Genomic DNA, 26654 nt, shown 5'->3' with positions numbered 1-26654 from the left:
TTTTTGTTTTATTAAATAGGAAGCTATGAAAACAATTCGTGTATGTTGATGGGTTATATTGATTTTTAAAAGATGCAAAAAAATATCGGGAATTTAATATACAGGCTTGAACAGGGATTATTCGATGATAGAAAGTATAGCCAGGTGCCAAAGTTTATTTTTGTACAATTTGAAGGACAAGTAACAAATTCCGGATCGTTTGTTTAGTATTGAATCGAATTTACTCTTTCCCTTAAAATGGCACTTTTAAATGTATAAGGCGGCACACACGTTTTTGTTCCACTAACCTCACAGACACTTATTTTCTGTGCTAACTCTTAACTTTTTGTTTGGTGTCCCATGCTTGGTTTTCGATTATGTTTGCATAATTCAATAACATAATTATTAAGTATGCGATCATTTTTGTAATGTTTGCAACAGTTGATCCTAACCCATTTATGAACTGTAAATAAACACAAATAAGCTATAGAACGAACATTAGACCTATATTAGGACATTTTCTGGCATGCCCTTCATATGCGGATTAAGATGGGGGGGAACGCTAAACCCCTTGAAATTTACAGTTATTATGACGCATTTATTTCTTTAGCCGGTATCGTTCGAAAAATTGTACATTCACGTTGAGCAATTATAAGACTATTAGACTATTACACTTGAGAGTACAATGACAAACACAACTTGCTTTTGAAATAGAGTGTAACAAAATAAAGAAACCGGTATATATCAATACGTACACAGTAATATGGCTCATAAAATATGTCCGGACCAATAACTATTTTTGTACGTTTTGTGCAGTCAAATGTGTTTTCGAATATGTTACATGTCCCCCCACCCGTAAACCAAAAACTTGTATTGCGACTTGCATTGCATATTTATATTTATTTGGCAATTGTTTCCAATCCAACAAATTTAGAAATGGTCATCCAATACATTGCCTTTTTGTCACTTCGGCAGTATGCACATTCGACCGCTAGCATGCATATTTCGGCTATCAGATATTACAATAAAATTAACAACATAGAAGATTGTACCCGGAACTTCATTGTTCGTCAAATGTTAGAAAGTTTAAAACGATCTAGGAAAACATCAGACTCACGTCTTCCGATATCTCCCGCGGTACTGAAATTATTATTAAAGAATCTCGAACACGTATGTCGCTCACTATATGAGGAAAAATTGTTTGCTGCCGCATTCTCATTTGCTTATATGGCATTACTACGTGTGAGCGAATTCGCACTGCCTAACAAAACAAAGCGTTGTTTGTTACGAGGATGTTAGTGTTGGGAACAATTCTTTGAGTATTTATATGCGATCTTAAAAAACGGACAAGCGACAGGCCGGTGCGATTATCAACATCGAAATTAACTCGGAAAATAAAGATTGTAACAATGTTTTTCTAGAATATTTAAAATACCGCCCGAAAATAGGCGGTCCCCTGTTTTGTCATTTCGATTACAGCCCTTTGACAACTTACCAATTTAATGCCGTGCTGAAAAGAACCGTTAAAATAGCGGGTCTTGACGATCGGAGGTTCAAATCTCATTCTTTTAGAATCGGTGGTGCTTCAAGTTTATTTAACGAAGGGTTGTCCGTTGCGGATATTTAATCTAGGGGAAGATGGCGATCGGATGCATACAACGCATATATTCGTTAGTTTAGAGCACAATAACCATGGGACTAAGAAATCGGAGAGATTAAAAACACCATCAGGGCGCATTCTTCTTTTACTTTCGTGTTCTTATTTTTTTAAGCGATTATGTTCTGATCTTAAAGCTGCACTTGCAGATCATGCTATTTGTTTTGAAATGTTTTAACATCGTCATTCAAGTTAAAACAAGATGAAAAGTAAAGGTTTACACAAATCTTGCTTTTAACTCTTGTTAGTATTTCTGAAATAAATTCATATTTACCATCGGTAGAGAAACCGATGGCGGGTCTCTACCAGTACTGGGACTTAACTCCCTGAAAAACTGTGTAAATATAATGTTTCATGTACAACATGTGATGAGATAAAGAATAATGTTTACTTATTTTATAAAGCGCTCGAGCTCGGAGCATGTCTGGTTTTTCAAAATTATAAAGATAATGATCTGCCAAATGGCTTATGGTTAAAAGCACGGCGATCACCTTTGGCTGTAAATAAAACCATATTTATGGTTCTTGGTAGAGAGACCGGTGACGGGTCTCTACCGGAACTGGGATTAATACCGGAAGAACCTTATAAAGATAATGCTTCATTTACAAACTATAATGAGATAAGGAGTAATGTGGATAAGGATAATGTTCAATTTATTGTATAAAGCGCTCAACTCAGAGCATGTATAGTTTTTCAAAATTATAAAGATACCGATCTGCCGAATGGCTTATGGTTAAAAACACGGCGATCCCCTTTGGCTTTAAATAAATCCATAGTTATGGTTCTTGATTGAGAAACCGGTGCCGGGTCTCTTTCGGAACTGGGACTTAATCCCGGAAGAACCTTATAAAGATAATGTTTCATTTACACAATATAATGAGATAAGGAATAATGAGGATAAAGGATAATGTTGTATTCATTGTATAAAGCGCCCGAGCTCAGAGGATGTCTAGTTTTTCAAAATTATAAAGATACCAATCTGCCAAATGGCTTATGGTTAAAAGCACGGCGATCACCTTTGGTTTTACATAAATCCATAGTTATGGTTCTTGGTAGAGAAACCGGTGCCGGGTCTCTACCGGAGCTGGGACGTCATCCCGGAAGAACTTTATAAAGATAATGTTTCATGTATTGCACAATAAGGACGTGCAGAATAATGGTGATAAGGATGACAATGTCAACATATTATATAAATCACATCATGGCAACAGTTATATGTATCGGGGTTCTTGTAGGGAACACGATTCACGGTTGGATTGTCGTTTCATCCATCATCAGGGACGCGTACCATAGGGCAGAAGAAAGGGCAGGGGGCACTGATCTTGGTCTCCAAATTTGGGGGTTAAAATCACATGGGATTATAGAGGTGGTATGCGTTTAGATCACCTGGATGAATCTATACGCTGTTTGCTTGAGTTTTGTCTCCCCGTGATCTGCTCATTATTCATTGTGGTGGAAACGAAATTGGCCCGCGCTCTATGGTTGACATATCGTACCATTTTAAATCAATTGTTCGTTATCTACAATTGTTAGTTCCAAATACTATGTTGGTATTTTCTCAAATACTACCCCGTTTGACTTGGCGTTAGATTGATAGCAATAGAGTTGCGAATAACATTAGGCGACGTCTCAACTGTAATATCTCAACATTTTTTATTAAGAATGGAGGGTGTTACGTAAGTTACCCTACCATCATTGAAAACCCAAGACTTTTTACACACCTCTCCAGCACGTGTTATGATCTATTACTTGAAACTTTGTCAAACGCCATATATTCATTTGTATTTGAAAACACTTGTATATTTCCATTGTAATCCCATCATGTTTGTATATCTGTCTAGGCAATCGTGTTATAATAGCCGCTTTTTTGGCGGAAGATTCTCTCACTCAACGAGTTCTTTCGAGAACCTTTTTTCGGCATGATCCTATTATAACACATCCTTCCGGTGTCGGGGGATATAAGCTATCATAATGTTATTGTATGATTTTGGTTAATGTATTAATTCTTTGAAAACATAACTATGCATTTGTTGTTTAAACTCAGCCTTGACAGATATTATTGCCAAACTTAAACAATAAATTAATTCCAAACTTATTGTGCTTGTCGTTGGATAATTATTTGGCAATTGTCTACAATATAACGAAACAAAGTTCATCCGACTTGTCTACCGTATTTTTTGGCAATTTTAGTTGAAACAAATTACTTTTCCGTTTGTGTTGTCTAGTCGCCTTTTTTCCATCGCATTCAACAACTTAGGTACCCTGATCTATACTTATATAGTCAAGAGTTGAGTCTGGCATCAACCAAATCGTTTAAGGAAACACCGGTTTAACACAATATGGCCACAGTATACGTGATAAAGTGTAATTTTAATTAGTTATTAACTTACATATCAATATGTGCTGGTCATTGTTAAATAATTGTTTTTATGGCTTAACCTTAACTTAAAAGTTAAGCTCTTCTTGGCGTAGAATTGTGTTAAATCGCTCAAAATGCATTTTTATGATGGCACATAACTGCACACAATATCATATTAGGTTAAAACAGCGCTCGTCGACTAAATAAAAGTCGTGTTATTATTATGCTCCAGAAAATAGAGATAAGAGTTATGTATACTGAATTCGGATGATTTCGTCTTGTCGTTTGAATATCTTGTTCAGTTCAAAACTTAAAAATTATACTAGGAATCATATTGGGAATTCTTAGAGTAAATTGATTTCATTCAAGTGAGGAACATTACAGAAGAGCTGCTTGTTACGGATTTTGTGAGTTCCACTAATCGCCCTGGTCAGTTAACATACTCACACTTTTCTGTTTCATCTTGTTTACCAATATTAGGTAGGCAGATTTACACCAGTAACTCACAGCTGCAAGTTTTAATATGTATGGGTAAAACTGCCGTCAAAATAATTGTTATACTGATTTCCGCACAAATGGTGTGGTCTGGTTAGCAACCTAACCATGGTTTCATTTAACTTGACAAAACCAGTTTTTAAAATATCAGTGACACGAAAAGTATGCTTGCCATTTTTTTGAAAGCACAAAATACAGTAAAACAACGCCTATGTCAGTTAGGCAGTCAGTCAACGTAAATAATCAAAATACTTATATTATAATAATAAGAACCCAATGTACAATCCAAAATACAATCCGAAAATGTGGAAAGCTTCTGTCGATTTCTACCTTAAAGAGAATTTAGTTTAGCATCAATTTGTGAAATGTGTATTACATGTTGACATACTAGACGGGTTTGAAGAATCTTATTTATTTGAAAAAATATATATGCAGAATATTGGTTACATGCATATGAAAATACATTGAGAGACACAACGATGCAAACATAACGCAACTAGCTTGCGGACATAACATTAGTTGATGTATTTACAGTCCCAAGGTCATTAACTTTAAACAGTCATTACTAAATTGTGTAGAATTAACATTAATAATTCAAAAAACATGTTGTGTAACATGTATGCGAATCATTTATGTGTTGACTTTGACAATAATTTACGTTCATGAAATGCATCTATCATACTTGAAGGCAACGTATGCTTAATATTTGTACACACTTAAACATATTATATAGTATAAATGGATTTCAGTCATCAAAAATGCTACTATCAAAATTCTTAACAGGAAAAATGGAATACGTAGATACGTTCAAATGAAGCAGAGATAAACGTGTGATAAACAGTAAAGCCTTATCATAAAAACGCGAATCAAAAACGGTAAGGACGACAAATAAGTATGTACATGTACAAGAACTACTGAATCAAATAACGTGTTGTTTATGCTCGATACATTCTCGTTATATGTATGTATACGTCATACTTTCGCACACCTAATCCATGCAATAGTCTTGACTTTTACAATACAAACATATCCAAAAACACACACAGATATATATTTACATACATATATATTTACATTGCTACTTTAAAAGTATTTACATGGTCATATCATACATCTTACACTCGAATTCAACAGTTATAAAACACAAAGTACGTGTATCATTTAAACATAAGCTTAAAAAGAAATCTGGCCTCAATCAATACGAAAAAACGTGGCCATGCTATTCTACCACAATCCGCGCAGTCCAGATTTGTAAGTTGTATTAATCATATTCTAGAACAAAGTTCGGTCGAGTGGGTTCATAACGTAAGTCACATGGTCAAATCTTAGTTCAATCTTGTTATCGACATGTTACCACGTTATACATAAAGGAAAACAATCTTGATGCAACTTGGACAGAATGTTTACATAGGCAATATCTAGGCCAAGTCCAAATCCGATTCAATCGGGTCAGTAGTAGGTCACTCAGCCAAACACCAGGCACAAAAATATGAACACTCAAAGAAATAATGACTCATTCTTGCTGAAAGTGTATTGGAATCTCAATCTTAAAGATATTTTGACAATACTATTATCTAGGCTGAGTTCGAATGTGAGTCTAAATTAAAGCTCTAGAAGCTATATGTATGACTTAGTCTTGATAAAACACGGTCAGAGTGTGTATCTTTCCAAGATATTGGCAACATTTGATTCTGAGTAAATAAAAAATTTATATAATGAACATCATCGGTGAAGAAAGAAAGTCATATTGAATGTACGCTATCATTATTCAACACAGGCATGTTTAGTCTACCAATAATGCATGTATCTGATTACATTATAGTAATATGCACTCATTTACAAGCTAAAACGTTCTTTAGGTTATATGCTTCCTGTTTGTATAGGTGTCCTCGTAGTCGTCTTCATCAGTACTTCAGGGTGATGTAGGGGCAGCGAAATTCGCTGCTGCAATAGGCACTTGTTTTATTGAACATTTAATGTAAAAGTAATAAGATGCTGTAGTATTGAATAAACGATTGGTGGAATGTATACAGAAATCACTTGACAAGTTGGAAGATTGAAACCTTGTCACTTTCGAATAGACATAGTCCGGTTCTAAGCAAAGGTACGTAATACAAAATCGCGTTTAACGCTGTTATATGAAATCTTTGTTTTCCACAACTCGTAATGAGACTTAACTTGTTTTCTGTATATGTGATATTTACTTTGTCTTTAAGACATTCTATGTCTTTGCAAAGGACCCTTGTTAACACACATATAACACGTTTGAATATAGTACTCTCGACAATTGAGCCCTGAAGAATTACTTGAACAAGTCCACGTATTTTAAACGCCCATGCGTATCATTCAGAAGCCTAATACGCTAAAATGGGTTTTTTTTTTTGCCTTTCCTTTTTACAAAAAGAGTGATATTCGGGTATCGGACGCTTACTGAGTGTATATAAATATAATAACTTCTTTTGAATATTTAAGAGCTTTGTAAGATAGTTCATGGAATACATTTACGTCACAATCGCGGTATTAAGTAATTTATTGTAGATAAACATGCATCGAGATGAATATTACAATGAAAGTTTGAATTCAATGCGTACCAAAGATCTACAAAAAAATGTTCACAGTAGAAATATAAATCGAATTCACAAATTATGATGAAAACTATTGACAACGGCATAACATGTTCTTTCAGACACTTAATATCTACGAATAAACTACATTGAAATCTCTATGTAACGTTCATGTACTGCACCGACCAAGTGTTCGGTTTCCAGAAAGTTGCTTTATAATGAGAATATAAGGCAATATATCAATCCGAGTGTGTATATCACACGTATACTTACAACTGTTCAGTTTAACTTCTGCAATGTTACGTCATCATTCAAATCTGTAAAGAAAACAGGTGAATGTTTTAAATAAAATGTTCCGAAATATATGTTTTAGCATAATACAAAAATATTTCTGTACACAAAGTCTAATGTTACTATTTATTAGCACTTCACATAAACTATATTCATTCGCTGGTTTGCTTCAATATTTTTGAAAAGTCATGTTCTGCAAATTTGATTCACCAAACCGAAAATACACCATTTATTGTATTCCTAATTTTGTATATTTTCTTTTTTAAGTTTAACACAGTTAACTTAATATACAATTAACATAATCATGTAAACGAAAGTATCATTACAATGATTGCACATTAATGCATTTACATGAGAGATAATAAAACCCAATATAAAGAACATACTCGTCGCCTTTCATCTCCTTTGATTTGGTTTAAACCGGCGTTAGCTGAGTGTTTTCATACATATGTTTAGCTGGTTTTCTTGGTGCATCCATTTTTAAATTATCATCTTCTTCCTCTTGTATAAGAACGCGTTTCCCATAACGCGCTGCAAAAGTTGTCTTTGTAGACATTTGTGCTATCGTTAAGTTGATACGCCCTTGTTCAAACTTTGTATCGATCGACTTTTGTGCTACGTGTGTGGTCCCATACGTGCGATTTTCAACAGTCATATCGCCAGCCATGCTTTGTGGGGTGCCCAAACGCAAATTCATGTAGTCTTCTTCGTCGTTTGCATGGTCTTTGACTTTGTTACACCGATTACTGTCCATAGATGTTTGTCTGTAAAGTTCGCAATCACATCGGTAAATCAATGAATATACTTTGATTGAATGACGTTCTTGAATATCTACTTATGTTATTGCTGGTTTTAGAATTGCATATAGATTTTCCTCACTTAAATACTACTATTATTATGTGGATCTTTTTAATTAAAAAACACAATACTGTCGTCTAAATATTAAGCGGACTCGATTCATGTACGTGTTTATAAGAAACCATATGAAGACCATACATAAATCATTTATGTAAATAAGCATGTTTCATTTTTTAGAAAGTGCTACCATGAAATAACACAATCTAAAATCAACATTGAAAGCGAAGGTCAGGTGCATCGTTAGCGTTTGACCTTATTGAACTTTCCAGTTTACAAGGGATTTGTTTTAGGAAGATAACAGTAGTATCGAGTTTATAAAGGAAGCATATATATTTGCTTTACAGCTCGTCAAAACAATCTCAATGAGCCTGAATCTGTGTTTTTATATATTTTGTATTCGGTTATTTTCGTGCACATGTTTTATGATTTCAATAATGTAATCAACCCTTAATAAATGCGATACGCTTTACTCAAAAACACACGTTTGTTTTACTGAAACTTTTACGTTCATCGTGTAAGTATTGCAATGTAACACAGGTGGTTAGCGTGTGACTATGATATTAAGTAGTGAAAACATCATTTTGAATGTAAAATAATCAAATTATAACGAAAATAAACTTTTCTTCAAAAAAACATTTTTTTTAATTATCAACAATATATATAGCAAGGTTTTCAACTCAAAATAACCCGAAAACGGAGTGCATCGATTTGAACGGCCATGACTTCATCAATTGTGCAGCGATTTTAACAAACTCGGTCTTATTCAACTCAGAAAAATGAGTTTCCTTTTTGGAATTGTACATATCTTGCAAGATTTGAACAAATGCTGGGTCAAATTAAAAAATATAACACGATCCACAACTCGCGTGACCTACTCGTTTTCGATGTGACCCGATCAAAGACTGAAATCTTCACGGAGTAAAGGGCATTTTACCTGCAAAGTTCACGGACCTCGGTACCATAATTCAATAACACGTATGAAAAAGCATTCTTACCGTTCTTGTCGTTACATTATGCATCAAAACTAATTTCCCAGCGCCGTTTGAAACCATTGTTTACATACATTTCATCTGGCCGACATTTTAAACACACGAGTGATTGCATTGGTCCCGTGCAAAGGTGTATCTTTACACCTGAAGATTTCATTCATTAATCGGGTCTGATCAACAACGAGAAGGTCACGCGAGTTGTGTATCGTGCTATTTCTTAAAATTTGACCCAGTAGTGGTATAAAATCTTGCAAGATATATACATTTCCAGAAAGGAAATTCATTCATTTCTGCGTTGAATAAGACCGCGTTCTTGAAAATCGCTGCACACTTGATGAAGTTATGGCTGATCAAAGCTATGCACCCCGTTTTCTGGTGTATTTGAGTTGAATACTTTGTTATATATATTATTCGTTTTTCAGTTTAACACATTTTAATTAATATACAATTAACATAATAATGTAAATGAAAGTATAATTTAATGATTGCATATGAATGCATTTACTTTAGGGATAATAAAACCCAACATTAAGGACATACTCGTCGCCTTTCTTCTCATCTGGTTTTCTTGGTGCATCCATTTTTAAATAATCATCTTCTTCCTCTTGTATAGGTACGCTTTTTCCATACCGCGCTGCAAAAGGGATCTTTGCAGACGTGTGTGCTATCGTTATGCTGATACCCCCGTCTTCCAACTCTGTATCGATAGACTTTTGTGCTAAGGGTGTAGTCCCATACGTGCGGTTTTCAACAGTCTTATCGCCAGCCATGCTTTGTGGGGTGCCCAAACGCAAATTCATGTAGTCTTCTTCGTCGTTTGAATGGTGTTTGACTTTGTCACGCCGATTACTGTCCGTTGATGTTTGTCTGTAAAGCCCGAAATAGCATCGGTAAATCAATGAATATCCTTTGATTGTATAGTGTTCTTGAATACCTACTTATATTAATGCTGGTTGTATAATTGCATGTAGATTTGCCTAACTTAAATACTCATATTATTCTGTGGATTTTTTTAAATTAAAACAAAACAATACTGTCGTCGAAATATTAAACGGACTCGATTTATGTACGTATTCATTGAACATTTAGATTAACAATTAAGAAACTATATAAGGACCATACATAAATCATTAATTATGTTTCATATTTTAGAAAGTGTTACCACAATCTGAAGTCGATATTTAAAGCAAAGGTCAAGTTCATCGTTAACGTTTGATCATATTAAACTTTCCAGTTAACAAGGGATTTGTTTGAAGAAGATAACAGTGGTATCGAGTTTGTAAAGGAAGCATATATTAATTTTACAGCTCGTCAACTCCTTTTCATCTGTGTTTTCATATATTTTGTACTCGGTTAACTTCATGCACATGTTTTATGAATTCAATTATGTAATCAACCCTTAATAAATGCGATACACTTTTCTTCACAAGTTTTTTGTACGGAAACTATTACGTTCATCGTGTTAGTATTGCAATGTAATAATTAATAAACATTTGGACGGGTTTATTTTGACAAGCTATGTTTCTTTGTAAAAACAATAAACTTAAGTCAATGTAACACAACCTGTCTAGGGCTTTTCCAACTGAGTTGGCATAGGACTCGTCATCATAGACTTTTAGAGGTGAACTGTAGTAAAATGACAAAGAAGTATACGTTAAATATTGCACATTTACCTCGGCGTTAACAAACAGTCTATAATGTTACAATAACCATTAAATAAATTAAAATGAATTAAACCTTGTTTTATTTAAAACAAATATTAATATTGTCATTTTAATCCATTACCGATTAAATGCGTTTTAACGTAAAACATTGAAGTGTTTTTTTAGGCTTGTGTTTTAAACACATCACTGATGGACGCAGTATAAACATGAAGAAATACATACAATTCAGTCGTGTAAGTATTCAGGAAGGTGTTTTCAGTTGCTGTAGAACCCTCGGCATACCTAAAATGTTCAAACAAATAACTATGCAAGTGCGGAATGCTTTGTTCATGAGAAAATACATGTATAATTCACATTGAGATTGTGCTGCGATTGAATGTTTATTAGGATAACGTATTTATACGATTCTTAGCATTTAAAGTTACAATATTGTTGTTTTTTTCTTCATTAAGCCGCTTTGCCTTCCCCGTCGGCCATCCCTCACATTATGCAATTGCGTAAGCTTTCAGCTCGGCCACTTTATATAAATATATATTACGAAATATACGAAAATCACGTGCGAAAGTAAAATATGCTATGAAATTGTTTGCAGTATTCTACAAATATATGACTTTGCTTGAGAATGGCCTGCTTTTTATACAATACTCGCTTTGTTTTAATACATTTTTTAAGTGAATGCTTAAAATCTGAAATCGAGTTAAAAGATATTATTCGGTTATATATTTATACAAAATGTCTTTTTTAACACAATATTAACTAACATAAAACAATCTTCTATCGATTCTAGGTTTAATTGTATTATACAAATAGTTGCAAGATGCTCAATTGCACCTTTAATTTCAATAAGATTTGCGTAAATAGCTTAAGCTGCTATCATATCATGGCGACTTAAATTTTAAAACCATACAGATTGATCAGAAAACCACAGTCTGAATATTCATAAAATTGCTATCATCGGCCCATCCATCCTTTCAAGTTCACTATCTCTTAAGATATCAAGAGAAATTAGTTTTTTAAGTAACATTCTCAAAGCAGATTTGCTTCTTCCAATAATGGGTTATGGCTTCATGATGTTGCTCACACACAATGCTTCAAAAAGGCATTGCATTTACTTCAAGAGAGGATCAGATCTACTGGACAAACGCACATAATTACATTTTAATTGTTTCACAACTACACAAATTCGAACCGCAGAATAGATATTTGGTATTTAAACCCTGAAACAATAATTTTTTAAAAGCCAACTTAGTTAAAGAAAAACATTTTAAAACAGTGAGAATTACTCAACGAAACACTTACACGTGACTCTTTGCTTGTCCTGGAATAAGAGAATATCAAAATGTGTGTGCATATAACAGAAATTAAACAATATATTTTAAGACAGCTATAAAGTTTATTTGTGAATTATTTGAATTTACATACACTAACAAACTGCTTGTAAAATATTCTGTTATGTCGTTTACATTTAACTTATTTATGCCCAAGATCAGTCTTTATACAAACATTTCACTATGTTTTTCAGTCATGAAATGTGCATGTTAAAGCGAATTAAGTCATATGTGCAATACACCAACACTGTAGGTACTGTAGACTACAGTGTTAAACGATTACTGCATAAATTCCAAGGAAACCGATTTGCTATCTACTACACGAGTCACATGAGGATAGATACGATACATTTTATGTTTTAAATAACAAGTCTAGCTATATATTCAATATTCAAAGCAATTCGCAAAAACTGTATAATGTTCACTAACGAAACAAACGCATTAAAACAAGTGCAATAATGACGTTGATACTCGAATAGTCTATCTTCTGCATGAAACAGTGCGATACCTTGTCAGAACACCAACATACATGGGCGTATTATAAAAATATTCCGTTATAGTATATTCCATTGGTATGTTCGGGAAAATTCAACATTAAACAAATATTAAAAGGAGAAACAAACAAATAGGCATCAGTATATTTTGAGAGCTGTCGCAAAACATCGATGCGAAAAATTATGTTAAATTGGCGACGGCATTGAGCGAAAACAAAACAGCTGTTTTTGCAATTGTTGAATACTGCAAAAGTATCCGAGCAATTCGGAGGCAGTACAAGTAAACATTTGCACATTTTATCTTTACCCCATCAAACTATTTTTTATATGAAAGCTTTCTAAACAAATTATTGCTATTAATCAAGAATTCTTATTAGTTCGTTTTACCGTGTCTTTTCTGCCCTTCTGAAGTAGCGGGGATGTTAGGTAACGGGACGAATGATCTGAAAAACAAATAAATACCATGATGCGCTTTGACAATTTGCATTTTCGATATATATTTATATATATTTTTTAATCTAGTAAGCTTAAGTTAGTTTGATATATTAAATATATGATATAATTAGATGAAAATTATATAACAGTTACTTACGCAGGCTTTTCATCTGTAAGCACAAATATATAAATATCATTTTTCAATAATTTAAAAGTTGGCTTTATATAAAATTAAATACATTTACTTCTTGTAAGGAGATTTACAACATTTAAACACCATGTCAAGTGTTAATTTTAGAAAATGACTTCACAGTACAGCTTCTCGTTCAAAATATTTCATGAATGCAAGTTACTATAGGTGACTTATATAATTCATACTTTGAATGTTCCTGTTAAGAACGCCATAGACAAAAGAGAACAAACAGTTAATTACAAAAAATATATTGAGTGACATAGTATTTCACTGTGAATGAACAAAAACTGTCACGTGACCACAAAAGTCAACGTCGTAGTCATTTTATGACAACAAATAGCCGTCGTATGAACGAATCTGCGTAAAACTCAATTTAGATTCACATTGTAAATCGAAGCATTCCTGTCGTCAGTTGTCAAAACAAAAGTACGGTTGATATTCACAAGCATTATATTTCTCTTTCCGGGATATTTTTTCAATATGTTGAGGCTGCATTAACGAACATACGTGTATATGAAGTGAAAACACCAAAAATAAACAACGGTTGCGATAGACACCTATAAACTGTTAGATGCACATAATATCACTTAAACATTAGTTAATTTTTGTTGTTGCAGAATTTATATATGTCGTGCATTAATTTATGACATCAATCTTAACTAGTTCTATCTAGTTTAAATTTAAATTAGCATAAATTATATTGTTTAACACGTTTTTCATTAAATTAAACGCTTGCATTTATTCGGCTACTGCCGTTTGCCTATTTTTGCTACTGACGTTTGCCATTCCTAAACGTACTACTGACGTTTGCCATATTTGTTTTCACTCTTTAAACTTTTATTTTAATATCTGGTAGATATTTGTATTTGTTTATGCATAGACGTATGTAATATATGTTCGTCCGGTAAAGCATAGACAGTTCTGTGATCGTTAATTTTCGAGACCACTGACTCTTTGTAATTTTACTAATGACGTTTGCTTCTTAAATGGAAATTAGCGCCGAAGTGTTCTCGAAAACCAGAGCAACACACAAAACGCGTGATATACCGATCGAAAGCTATATGCATGCCATATTGCGTGCACTAGGTCGTATGAAAGTCAGAGGATGATCAGCAAAGATATTGGAAAAAAACCTCCCTTGCGCGGCTATTTGTTGTCATAAAATGACTACTGACGTTGACTTTTGTGGTCACGTGACAGTTTTTGTTCATTCACAGTGGTATTTTATGCCATGGAAGAACTCAATTTAACAGTTTCAGGACATTGCCATACAATAGATCAAACACAAATTATTATTATGTCTATTATTATCATTAATTTCAGAAAAAAAATTATTGTACTAAATCAAGTTTGTTTTAAGAAGTATTTTAAAAAAAGATATTTCATTTACCATTAGGAAAAACTATGAAAAAAAAGTTTCCCACCGCATCGAGCGCAATATTTTGAATTGCCCTGTCGACTTCGGAAAACACAATTAGACTTTTCTCAAAAGTCTATGAAATATATCTATTAAAATAATGAACACATGTATAATTATATTAATATATAAATGTATGACATCATAGCTGCCCTTTCAAGCAGCAAATCGTTTTTGTTTCATCTTACCGCGCTTCTTCTTCTTCTTCAAGCACACAAAGAACACAACCAGGACGATCAGAACAAGGACTGCAGTGCCGCCTATTGCACTCCCAACGACCATGGCAACATCTAGAAACATAGTAGTCATAAGTTAATCTCCAAATAAAGAACGAATTCTTAAACCCCTAAACATTCTAAGACTTTACGATACTTGTTCACATACTTTGTCTTTCGTCTAAGTTTTGCATTGCATGCCTTAAACATTATCGTTTGAAACTGTGCACATTAACAGCTGAATTTCTTTTTTTAGAAAAACCGTAAACCCCATCTGATTTAAGTTCACTTGACTTAAAATCACCATAACCTCTCGGTAAACCAGACTGTAATATTGCGTAATGCAATTTATACTTTATAAAAATACCCAATATGTTATTTCAAACTTCAATAAAAAAAACTATCAAGTCCAAATAATTAAATAGTCTTGCGTGTGTCACCTTTTAATTTGCCATTCGCGAAAGCAACTTCAAATGCTACCTTCTCATAAAAAACGGGTTTTCAGTTTTACTTGGTAGTGTTATTTTCGTACCTTGCCTTATTTTGTTGTTGTTGTTTTTTTACATGACAAAATAACATAAAAATAATCCGAACCGTTCAAAGTTCCGATTCTATAACAATAGACCATTACTTAATTATTGTAGAATATAATTATGCGTGTGCATTTGAGATTATGATAATCAGAAATTATTATGAATACATAAAAGAAATGTACAACATAAGGCGAGTACTTAGTGCATTCATTTTCACAGCCCTGAGCGTTGTGTTGTTTTATTTACTCGTCTGGTATTTAAACATTCACTTAGCATGATTAAAAATACAAAATTACACAAACGCATGTGTATACATACGTAGGGTAGTTGCGACACGCACCACAGCCGAGTACTCGCTCTGGCCATACACGTTGAAGGCATACACTCTAAACTCGTATTCGGTCACTTGCAAAAGATCACCCACCGTCATCGCAATTAGGACATCTTTTTCCTTGCCGACGGGAGCTACCGAGCCATTCGCCCATAACGAATTTCTGTTCAATCGTCTGTACTGCAGGACGAGCGTTTGATCCCCGCCGTTGAAGGAGCCGGATACGACGGCGAATGTAACGCTATCATATGTGGTCGATTGTTGCAAAAAACGTACCGGTAAGTCCGGCGGTCCTTATTGTGTTCAAATAAATATTCAAGACACGTGTTAGTATTTTATTTGATTGAACAGTTGTTAAACATGTATTCGTTAAAAAAGTAAAGACAATTTAGTTAGTTACACTGACAAAAACAATTTGACATTACGAACAGCAAAACGCAAACATGGACTATAATATAAAGTCGTCAAACACAGAAAATGCATTAAGGGTATATACTGTATTGATAATGAATAACGCTTTGTAAACAACTTCTTTACATAATCTCACCTAGACGTATCGTTTTAGGGCTATACAGTTATGTGGTTTATAGAATGCATTTTGGTTAGAAGTACAAAGCATTTCAAAAAACAAACACAAAATCATACTACCATGTAGGGAAATTTCGAAATGTGTTGTTGTTGTTCCTACGGAGTTCGTAAATTCCACAGTACAATGGCGGAAGTAATCTTCTTGCGTCGCGTTGATCACCACTGACAGCGTTTGGATGTCGCTTGTAATGTTTTTGTTATGAAAAGACACTAAGTGAATACCGTCCTCTAAGTTAACAATGATATTGTCTGAGGCACTAATAATGCGATCTCCAATCTTGATGACAATTCCTAACCTTGACACGGCTGGGAAGGCGTAAACAGGAATGCTTACTGTCAGTGGGTCGCCTTTTGAGACATTATAGGTTTTCGTGTGTTCCAGCAAAATTGGGACGTCTAGAATAGAACACAAACCCTTTAACAAGCGACAAGACGAACCGTTTAATGAACACGCGATTCTTTAATTCATCTTGAACTATGAACAAAACTATTAAAAATGTTACAAACTACACTATATTAGAGTTACAACTCTTGTAATTGATTTTTATTGTTTCATGATGCAAACTCTTTTTGAATATCTCATTATGTGTACGTGATGAATTAAGCAATTCGGAAGATTTATAAATAACATTACAGCGATAGTCAATCACATTAATCGCTTATCAAACTATCACTATAAGTTTTTAAAAGATGTACCTCTTATTACCACTTCCAACGAGTGACTTTGTTTTGTTGCGCCATTTTTTTAAATGTCATTTTCTACTGTGCACGTATAAGTTCCTTTGTCCTGGTAACTCAATTCTTTTAGCACTGTATAACGTAACCCTCCTGTACCCGACTGAAAACTGATATTTCTGATCGAAGAGTCCATTATGCGGAGCTCGAGGGCGTGGAAAGTATAATTGTCGGGATTTCCCGCGGCTGTACACGTGAACTTCTTTTGGCTTTCGTCCCAATGCAGTATCACATCAGGTGCGTCTAAATGAACACAAACACAATACATCCTGACAAAATCAATGTTCGGTATAGTCCAACGCGTTGCAAGGTATTTAGACCATACAGTTATTTTATACAACATGTAGAGTGGTTGTAATCTTGTCTATTGGTGCTGAATACAAGAAATTTAACTGCTGTGCCATTTGCGAAAACAAAACTTCTGCATGTATCATGATATATCGAGTACGTAAACTTTAATGCCTATTGTATGTAAACAAGCGCTTTTATACTGTTCAAATGCAATAATAATATCGAAACATAAAACATGTACCCTTAGTTTTCAAGGCAATATCAAACTGGCAACACTATCAAAGTACACCAAGAGTCATAATGTGGTTTGCAGTTTATAAAACGTGTATATTTTTGCCCGTACAGACGAACATTTTTCGTTTGCAGCTAATATGTGTACCATGTGTGCAGCTAAGATATGGCACTCACAGTTACTAAAGTTACAAAAACTGTATTAGCAAAACACCCTTAACCAGTTAAAAATTTTCACAGTAAATTCATATATACCATTTCATATAACATTCGGGTCATGCTCTAGGTATCATAATATATTGTGTACTCAATTTTGTAAACACGCGCATAGACATTTGTCAGGATAAAATAATTACATAAACATTTTTCGTTACTTTTCATAGAAAGAAAAATGAAAAAAAAACAACTTACATTGCACGTCAAGAGCCATGCTGTTGTTTGCTATTTTTAAACTGTTTCTGTTTGTGCCAGTACAAACGTATGTACCAGACATATGGCGATCTACTTTGTACGTAGAGCTCAAAAGCGGAAGTGACGTTACGCGTTGAGATGGTACAAAGATGCTGGATGAACGAGTCCATTGCATAATGCAATCCTTAAAACAGTTCCTTATTGTGCATGTTACCCTTATACTTTGGCCTTCAACGACGCGAATTATTGGATCAGCTGGTGTTATTTCCACGGCATCGGGACCATCTGATACATAAAGGAATGGTATGTATGTGAACGACAGCAGTCCATCTTCTAGTGATGATGAATGCCACTATCACGTTTGACATGGTCTTATAGATTTACAATATGTATACGGTTATATTACAACGACTTATACAAATTGGATGTTGAAATTATAAAAAAGGTTTATCAGACATATAGTTAAAGGGACATGTAAATAACCTTACAAAGCACGGTCAGGTTCAGGGTTTTCTCCCTTTTGATCTCAATGGAGCTTTCCAAGTTCTTGGCTGTACACTTGAATATGTTTGTGTCGTTTCTAGAAACAGCTCTATTGAACAATAAAAGATCAATGCATCCACCACGGACGATCTTTTCTTGTCTGACAATATTATTCAGCGTCCACTGCACGTGGCAAGACGGAAAATAGTCCCATACGCTGCACATTATGTTCTGAGCAGATGCGCCTTCCACTAAAGTCTGATTTTCTTCGGAAGGTATAATGAACATTTCCGACGGTCCGTCTTCGCACAAGCAAGAAGTTTAGATTTATTTATAAAATGTATTTTTTCTTAAATTATATTTAATTGTTTAAATTATTTACATAGGAAACGACATGAAATAAAATCAAAGCTCAAATAAATGACTCCTACCAGGATACATCAGTGTTTAAAAACGAACACACTGGCGCATTTCAAAAAGAATTAGTGTATTCGTTTATTAATTAGATTTAATAATAAATAAGAGATCACGGACTAGATGCATAAATTTTTACAGTTTGTGTATCATTCTATCATTTATATAATTTAAAAGCTGAAGAGCTAAGCTGGTGGCATTTGTTCGCGTTATTTCCACGGCATCGGGACCATCTAATACTTAAAGAAATGGTATATATGTGAAACCCAGCAGGTCATCTAATAGTGATTATGAATCGAACTACCACGTTTGACATCCTGTGTGTTGTATTACAAATTGACGAGATGTATTTAGTTTTATTACAATGACGTATATAACCTAACATGAATAATATAAAAAAGACACTGCATTGTTGAATGTGAAAGGAACCTCAAACAAGTTAACAACTTACAGTTAACGATAATATTCAGCTGAACAGTCCTAAATCCAACTGCATTGGAAACGTTACACGTGTACGATCCCGCATAGTATCAGCTGACCGGTGTGCTAAAAAGCGTTGTGCTAAGTATTTGGGTTGAACCGTTGGACCATTTGACATTGCAGCTGGGATTACAGACGGGGGTTGAACAAGTGATGGCGGTAGGGGGCAATGTGTTCTCAGTCAATGTCAATGGGCTACTGACGGATATGGTGGCTAACGATGGACCATCTGTAAGAGAGCATTTACGTCAAAACGTTAATTTGACATGTAAGCATATTCAATGTTATATCTCGTCGTTTAATGAATTGAGAAAAAAGAACCCATTTATGGTACATGCAATATGAACATAATATCCAGAACAAAATAGTTACACGAAACTACCGAAAGGACGTTCGTGTGAACAATGCCGAACGTTAAGATGAGCTTCTAACAAGAGGAAAAATTATCACATCAACTGAATATTTTGTCTGTTTGAGTTGTGTGTAATGCTCTTAATATTGTGTTATGCAATCATAACATACATGCACAAACAATACAACTAGTGAAATGATACTTGCATCGTACAATCGAATTTTGTTGTTTTCATTTAAGAAGTCATTGTGTTAACAATATCTCACAGTCATTAATAGTTTTAGCCCGGGGGATAACTTCCTATAAACGGGTATATAGGGGTGTTCCGAAAATATGGGGTGTGTTTTTCGACTAAAATTATAGATATGGGTATGGTTTTAAGCATCAAAGTATAGATATGGGTATTGAAATCAGAAATTTGCTTGTATATAAATGCAAATAGTTTTGAAATTATCAGTATCAAAATGGGTATGATAATTTCATTCTTGTATATAAATGGGTATCAACAGTTAAATAAAGTTGTATGAAACATATATGAAATTTACAAATAAACATATAATAGCAAATTCAATCAGAATACTGTATTGATATGATAGAGATTAAAATTATAGTATGAAATGTGTCCACTTTATCAAATTCTAGTATTGTAATGAGTCCTGTTTATCAAAATTCTTGTTTAAAAATGGGTCCACTTTCTCAATGGTATTGTATACAAATCGATCTGCTTTTTCAAAAATCTTGTATCAAAATGGGTCTACTTTATCAGAGTTCCGGTATAAAAATGGGTCACATTTCGGAAGTCTCAGTGGGACATCCCTACCCTAAAATTTGGGAAGTTACACCTCCACGAACACACTGGCGCATTTTCAAAAAGCATTAGTGTATTCGTTTATTAATTAGATTCAATAATAAATAAGAGTTCACGCACTAGATGCATTAATTTTTACAGTTTGTGTATAATTCTATCATTTATATAATTTATAAGCTAAGAGCTAAGCTGGTGGCATTTGTTGGCGTTATTTCCACGGCATCGGGACTAACTAATGCATAAAGAAATGGTATATATGTGAAACCCAGCAGGTCATCTAATAGCGATTCTCAATCGAACTTCCACGTTTGACATCCTGTGCGTTGTATTACTAATCGACGAGATGTATTGGGTTATATTACAATGACGTATATTACCTTACATGAATAATCTAAACAAGACACTTCATTTTTGAATGTGAAAGGAACCTCAAACAAGTATACAACTTACAGTTAACGATAATATTCAGCTGAACAGTTCTAAATCCAACTGCATTGGAAACGTTACACGTGTACGATCCCGCATAGTATCGACTGACCGGTGTGCTAAAAAGCGTTGTGCTAAGTATTTGGGTTGAACCGTTGGACCATTTGACATTGCAGCTGGGATTACAGACGGGGGTTGAACAAGTGATGGCGGTAGGGGGCAATGTGTTCTCAGTCAATGTCAATGGGCTACTGACGGATATGGTGGCTAACGATGGACCATCTGTAAGAGAGCATTTACGTCAAAACGTTAATTTGACATGTAAGCATATTCAATGTTATATCTCGTCGTTTAATGAATTGAGAAAAAAGAACCCATTTATGGTACATGCAATATGAACATAATATCCAGAACAAAATAGTTACACGAAACTACCGAAAGGACGTTCGTGTGAACAATGCCGAACGTTAAGATGAGCTTCTAACAAGAGGAAAAATTATCACATCAACTGAATATTTTGTCTGTTTGAGTTGTGTGTAATGCTCTTAATATTGTGTTATGCAATCATAACATACATGCACAAACAATACAACTAGTGAAATGATACTTGCATCGTACAATCGAATTTTGTTGTTTTTATTTAAGAAGTCATTGTGTTAACAATATCTCACAGTCATTAATAGTTTTAGCCCGGGGGATAACTTCCTATATACGGGTATATAGGGGTGTTCCGAAAATATGGGGTGTGTTTTTCGACTAAAATTATAGATATGGGTATGGTTTTAAGCATCAAAGTATAGATATGGGTATTGAAATCAGAAATTTGCTTGTATATAAATGCAAATAGTTTTGAAATTATCAGTATCAAAATGGGTATGATAATTTCATTCTTGTATATAAATGGGTATCAACAGTTAAATAAAGTTGTATGATACATATATGAAATTTACAAATAAACATATAATAGCAAATTCAATCAGTATACTGTATTGATATGATAGAGATTAAAATTATAGTATGAAATATGTCCACTTTATCAAATTCTAGTATTGTAATGAGTCATGCTTATCTAAATTCTTGTTTAGAAATGGGTCCACTTTCTCAATGGTATCGTATACAAAAGGATCTGCTTTTTCAAAAATCTTGTATCAAAATGGGTCTACTTTATCAGAGTTCTGGTATAAAAATGGGTCACATTTCGGAAGTCTCAGTGGGACATCCCTACTCTAAAATTTGGGAAGTTACACCTCCACGAACACACTGGCGCATTTTCAAAAAGCATTAGTGTATTCGTTTATTAATTAGATTTAATAATACATAAGAGTTCACGCACTAGATGCATTAATTTTTACAGTTTGTGTATCATTCTATCATTTATATAATTTATAAGCTAAGAGCTAAGCTGGTGGCATTTGTTTGCGTTATTTCCACGGCATCGGGACTAACTAATGCATAAAGAAATGGTATATATGTGAAACCCAGCAGGTCATCTAATAGCGATTCTCAATCGAACTTCCACGTTTGACATCCTGTGCGTTGTATTACTAATCGACGAGATGTATTTGGTTATATTACAATGACGTGTATAACCTAACATAAATAATCTAAACACGACACTTGATTTTTGAATGTGAAAGGAACCTCAAACAAATAAACAACTTACAGTTAACGATAATATTCAGCTGAACAGTCCTAAAACCAACTGCATTGGAAACGTTACACGTGTACGATCCCGCATAGTATCGACTGACCAGTGTGCTAAAAAGCGTTGTGCTAAGTATTTGGGTTGAACCGTTGAACCATTTGACATTGCAGCTGGGATTACAGACGGAGCTTGAACACGTGATGGCGGTAGGGGGCAATGTGTTCTCAGTCAATGTCAATGGGCTACTGACGGATATGGTGGCTGACGATGGACCTGTAAGAGAGCATATATGTCAAAACGTTAATTTGACATGTAAGCACATTCAACGTTATATCTAGTCGTTTGATGAATTGAGAAAACAGAACCCATTAATGGTACATGGTATATGAACTTAATATCCAAAATGGTAACACGAAACTACCGAAAGGACGTTCGTGTAAACAATGCCGAACGTTAAGATGAGCTTCTTATAAGAGGAAATATGATCACATCAACTGAATAGATTTGTCTGTTTGATTTTTGTTTAATGCTCTTAATGTTGTGTTATGCAATTATAACACACATGCACAAACAATACAACTAGTGAAATGAGACCTGCATCGTACAATCGAATTTTGTTGTTTTTATTTAAGAAGTCATTGTGTTAACAATATCTCACAGTCATTAATAGTTTTAGCCCGGGGGGATAACTTCCTATATACGGTATATAGGGGTGTGCCGAAAATATGGGGTGTGTTTTTCGACTAAAATTATAAATATGGGTATGGTTTTAAGCATCAAAGTATAGATATGGATATTGAAATCAGAAATTTGCTTGTATATAAATGCAAATAGATTTGAAAGTATCAGTATCAAAATGGGTATGATAATTCAAATTTTAGTATTGTAATGAGTCCAGTTTATCAAAATTCTTGTTTAGAAATGGGTCCACTTTCTCAATGGTATCGTATACAAATGGATCTGCTTTTTCAAAAATCTTGTATCAAAATGGGTCTACTTTATCAGAGTTCCGGTATAAAAATGGGTCACATTTCGGAAGTCTCAGTGGGACACCGCTACCCTTAAATTTCGGAAGTTACCACCCCCCCCCCCCCTTCCGGAGTTATAGTCGCCTCTGATTGGATATTTTCCACAATTAATACTTCTATCGTTCTTTCGTGTGGGTGTATTTTCATGTAACGTAATTTAAACCAGCTAACACTACACTAAAGAACGACAAATATCATAATGGACGCGTTTGTTGTATATGTGTTGTTCTTGCTTGTGTGCTTGTGGGCGCCCTTTAAACCCGCGTGACAACAAGCCATAACATGAATAAGTGCAAACTGGGTTGTGTTTGTGCCACTGATGTGTAGTTCTGGTGTGTTATAACGGGTTTAAACGTCACCAACACGAAAGAACTAAAGAAACCTTTTGCTTTCTTGCTTGTTGTCGTGCTGGTACCCTTAAAAACGCTTAAACATTAAAGTGATTTGGGGAAAATCAGCCACAATCAACTTTTCAAAAACAGGGCTTTACTTTTAAACTCGCATTCACATTCATGAAAGTAAAATAAAACCGATAATAAGTTGATGGAATCAATTAGAATAAAGTTACTGAGAATGAGAATAAAATTTCAAAAAAAATCTAAATAAAAAGAAGTATACAATGTTTAAATAGTGTCCGTTTTCATTAAAAAAATCGACAAAATACATTTTCTGGAAATCCTGACTTTCGGTTTCGGTGTAGGTATTGGTGCATACTGGTTCATACGACACATGGAGTCATTTCTGTTTAGGCAACACAATGTCCGTATCGACCTAGACATAGGGACACACACATACATGCCGTAATTAAGTTAATGACAAATTAGATTTGTTTACTTCAAATGATTGTTTGATCTATTTTCTTGTTTTAATTAATAATCCTCCATTTATTGTGTTTTGCAATGTATTTGAAGGTGAAATAATTAGTGTAAAATTGTGTTAGCTACTTAAAGATCTATATGAATGACGGTATAGGATTCATTTTATAATAGAAATCGAATACATTTATCAAATTGTGTCAAATGCACACTGCGGATGTGATTTTATGTTTCAGTTTACCAACAACCAAAACGTCTGATTCGCTATCTAATTTGCTAAGCAGTTGCTTCTATTATTCTTAATTACACATACACTTTTTTATTAAAAGCGTACATTGACTCCTTTCATCGTCATGTAACAATAAGCGCTTTAATAATTTACATGTAGTTGAATATTTTTTGGAAAATTTCTGTAAAAATACGACTCCTTATGCGTGTTATATACTGAGTTCTAATAGCGAATCATATTAGTTGTAGAAACGCGGAAACCTTTTATATAATATGGTAATTGATCGATATAAATACACATCAAGATTTTCGGATTCATAGCTAAAGTAAGTAGACGTCGAAACGTTAAAATGTGCATACTTATGGTGTTGGTCCGGAAACAATACGTCACATGATGAGATTTTTCAATCAGAATGCATTTGTTACGCAAAATGAATGAAGTTGTACTTATTTTAACAAAGATGAGCAATTGCATGAAAATAATTATTGACTGATATCAGATAAGGCGTTAAGATAATCAAACTTCAACATTATATTTGTATGAATGGTTGAATTATCTGATATCTTCTAAGCAACATTAAATGATAGGCATATCAACAGCGGTCAACCATTTAAATAAGACGAAAATACACAATAATAAAATGTATAAATACACAAATAATTTTGATCTATGCAGGTTTCTTATTGGAATGACTCTATTTTATCTTCAAGGTATGTACTTTATGTGTGTTACACCAAAAAATTGTTTTGGAAAAGTACAATTTAAAAACACAGCTACATATATGAATTGTTGAAGTAAGCTGCTTGTAAATGTTAACATTATTAATACAGTTTCCGTTACTTTTTCTATGTGAATTTTACATTTTTGCTCCATATACAAGTCCATGTTAGTTGCATACATAAATAAATACAATATGCAATTTTAATGTATACCAAATATTGTAAAAGTAAATGGTTTCAATGATTAATGTATATAAACATGTTTATTTCATCATGGTTATTCTAGAGAAAGAATGCTCACTAAATTCACAATCCACTCCGACATCTTCGTCATGATTGCAGTTGTGCTCGCCCCAGTTTTTGGTCCGGCAGTTGAACAAACTCGACTCGGTACCATCACAACTCAAGTCATCCAGCCATATTTGACCGGTACCTTGTCCATAAGCGGCATGAACCGGGAATGCAAACGGTTTTGGGTTCCTATAAGGAGAGAAGTCGTTTCAATAAGAAGTATCAGAATATCAATTATAAACATTCCATGATTACAACTGGCATTACTGCCATGCAATGCATTCGTGGTTGAAACCAGAAAGAAGGATAGCCGACCCCCACTCTCCCCAGCAATAATCTCAAATCAAAAGCGCTCGTCATTCATCTGAATCTTTTGTTTCGGTTAACGTGTGCGATAAGAAATGATTCAATATTTTAAGTGTTTAAATCCCTAAGTAACATAAAAATGCTTCAAAAGGACACTCCATACAATCAGCATATCAACGTATAGTCATTTTGAGAGGTTGAGCATTAAATGACAAATTGGATTAAACTTTAGTTCTGGGGCAATTCCGTTCGTTAATGACAGGTGTTATTTGTATGTTAATTTTAAGATTTTATAACAGTACATATTATACACTAATATACTTAATACACACACTATTATATTGATAACGTACATGTAATTACATTCTCAGTTAAGGGGTAGTATTCAGAAAATAAACTACTATAAGGAAACATAAAACACTTTGAAATATGTAACGTGTCAAGTCACCAAATAGCAACAAAAACAAGAAAACATACAAATAATAAGTGTTATTTGGCTACTATTCTTATGCTTTATTCCAGGAGCATAGTTCGAATAAACGTGTTTAGAACTACTGGCTGTTACTATATCTCAAATAACTAGGCGCTAAGTCTTTTAGT

At 33.9% G+C, this 26654-nt stretch overlaps 1 protein-coding gene across 1 annotated transcript; it reads right to left on the bottom strand.

Annotated features, from left to right (window-relative positions):
* Nucleotides 1-7760: 7760 nt before the first annotated feature.
* On the bottom strand, nt 7761-15901 carry LOC127872460 (uncharacterized). The gene is made up of 7 exons (XM_052415792.1): nt 15790-15901; nt 14912-15013; nt 12156-12174; nt 11079-11138; nt 10756-10818; nt 9733-10059; nt 7761-8109 (listed from the first exon to the last, which is right to left on the bottom strand). Exons 1-7 carry the CDS (start codon nt 15899-15901, stop codon nt 7761-7763), a joined length of 1032 nt encoding a protein of 343 aa, XP_052271752.1.
* Between the last annotated feature and the right edge of the window lie 10753 nt (nt 15902-26654).

Source organism: Dreissena polymorpha, chromosome 3 (assembly GCF_020536995.1).
Source record: "Dreissena polymorpha isolate Duluth1 chromosome 3, UMN_Dpol_1.0, whole genome shotgun sequence".
Classification (NCBI taxonomy): domain Eukaryota; kingdom Metazoa; phylum Mollusca; class Bivalvia; order Myida; family Dreissenidae; genus Dreissena; species Dreissena polymorpha.
The sequence above is the reverse complement of the archived record's forward strand: the minus strand, read 5'-3'. Positions and strand labels throughout refer to the sequence as shown.

Coding starts and splice junctions, on each gene's coding strand:
- LOC127872460 (XM_052415792.1), bottom strand. CDS start 15,901: ATGACGGTGGGTGATCTTTTGCAAGTGACCGAATACGAGTTTAGAGTG. Junction 10,060..10,755: donor GTTGGAAAAGCCCTAGACAG/GTTGTGTTACAT, acceptor CGGGCTTTACAG/ACAAACATCAACGGACAGTA. Junction 8,110..9,732: donor GATGAGAAGAAAGGCGACGA/GTATGTCCTTAA, acceptor CGAACTTTACAG/ACAAACATCTATGGACAGTA.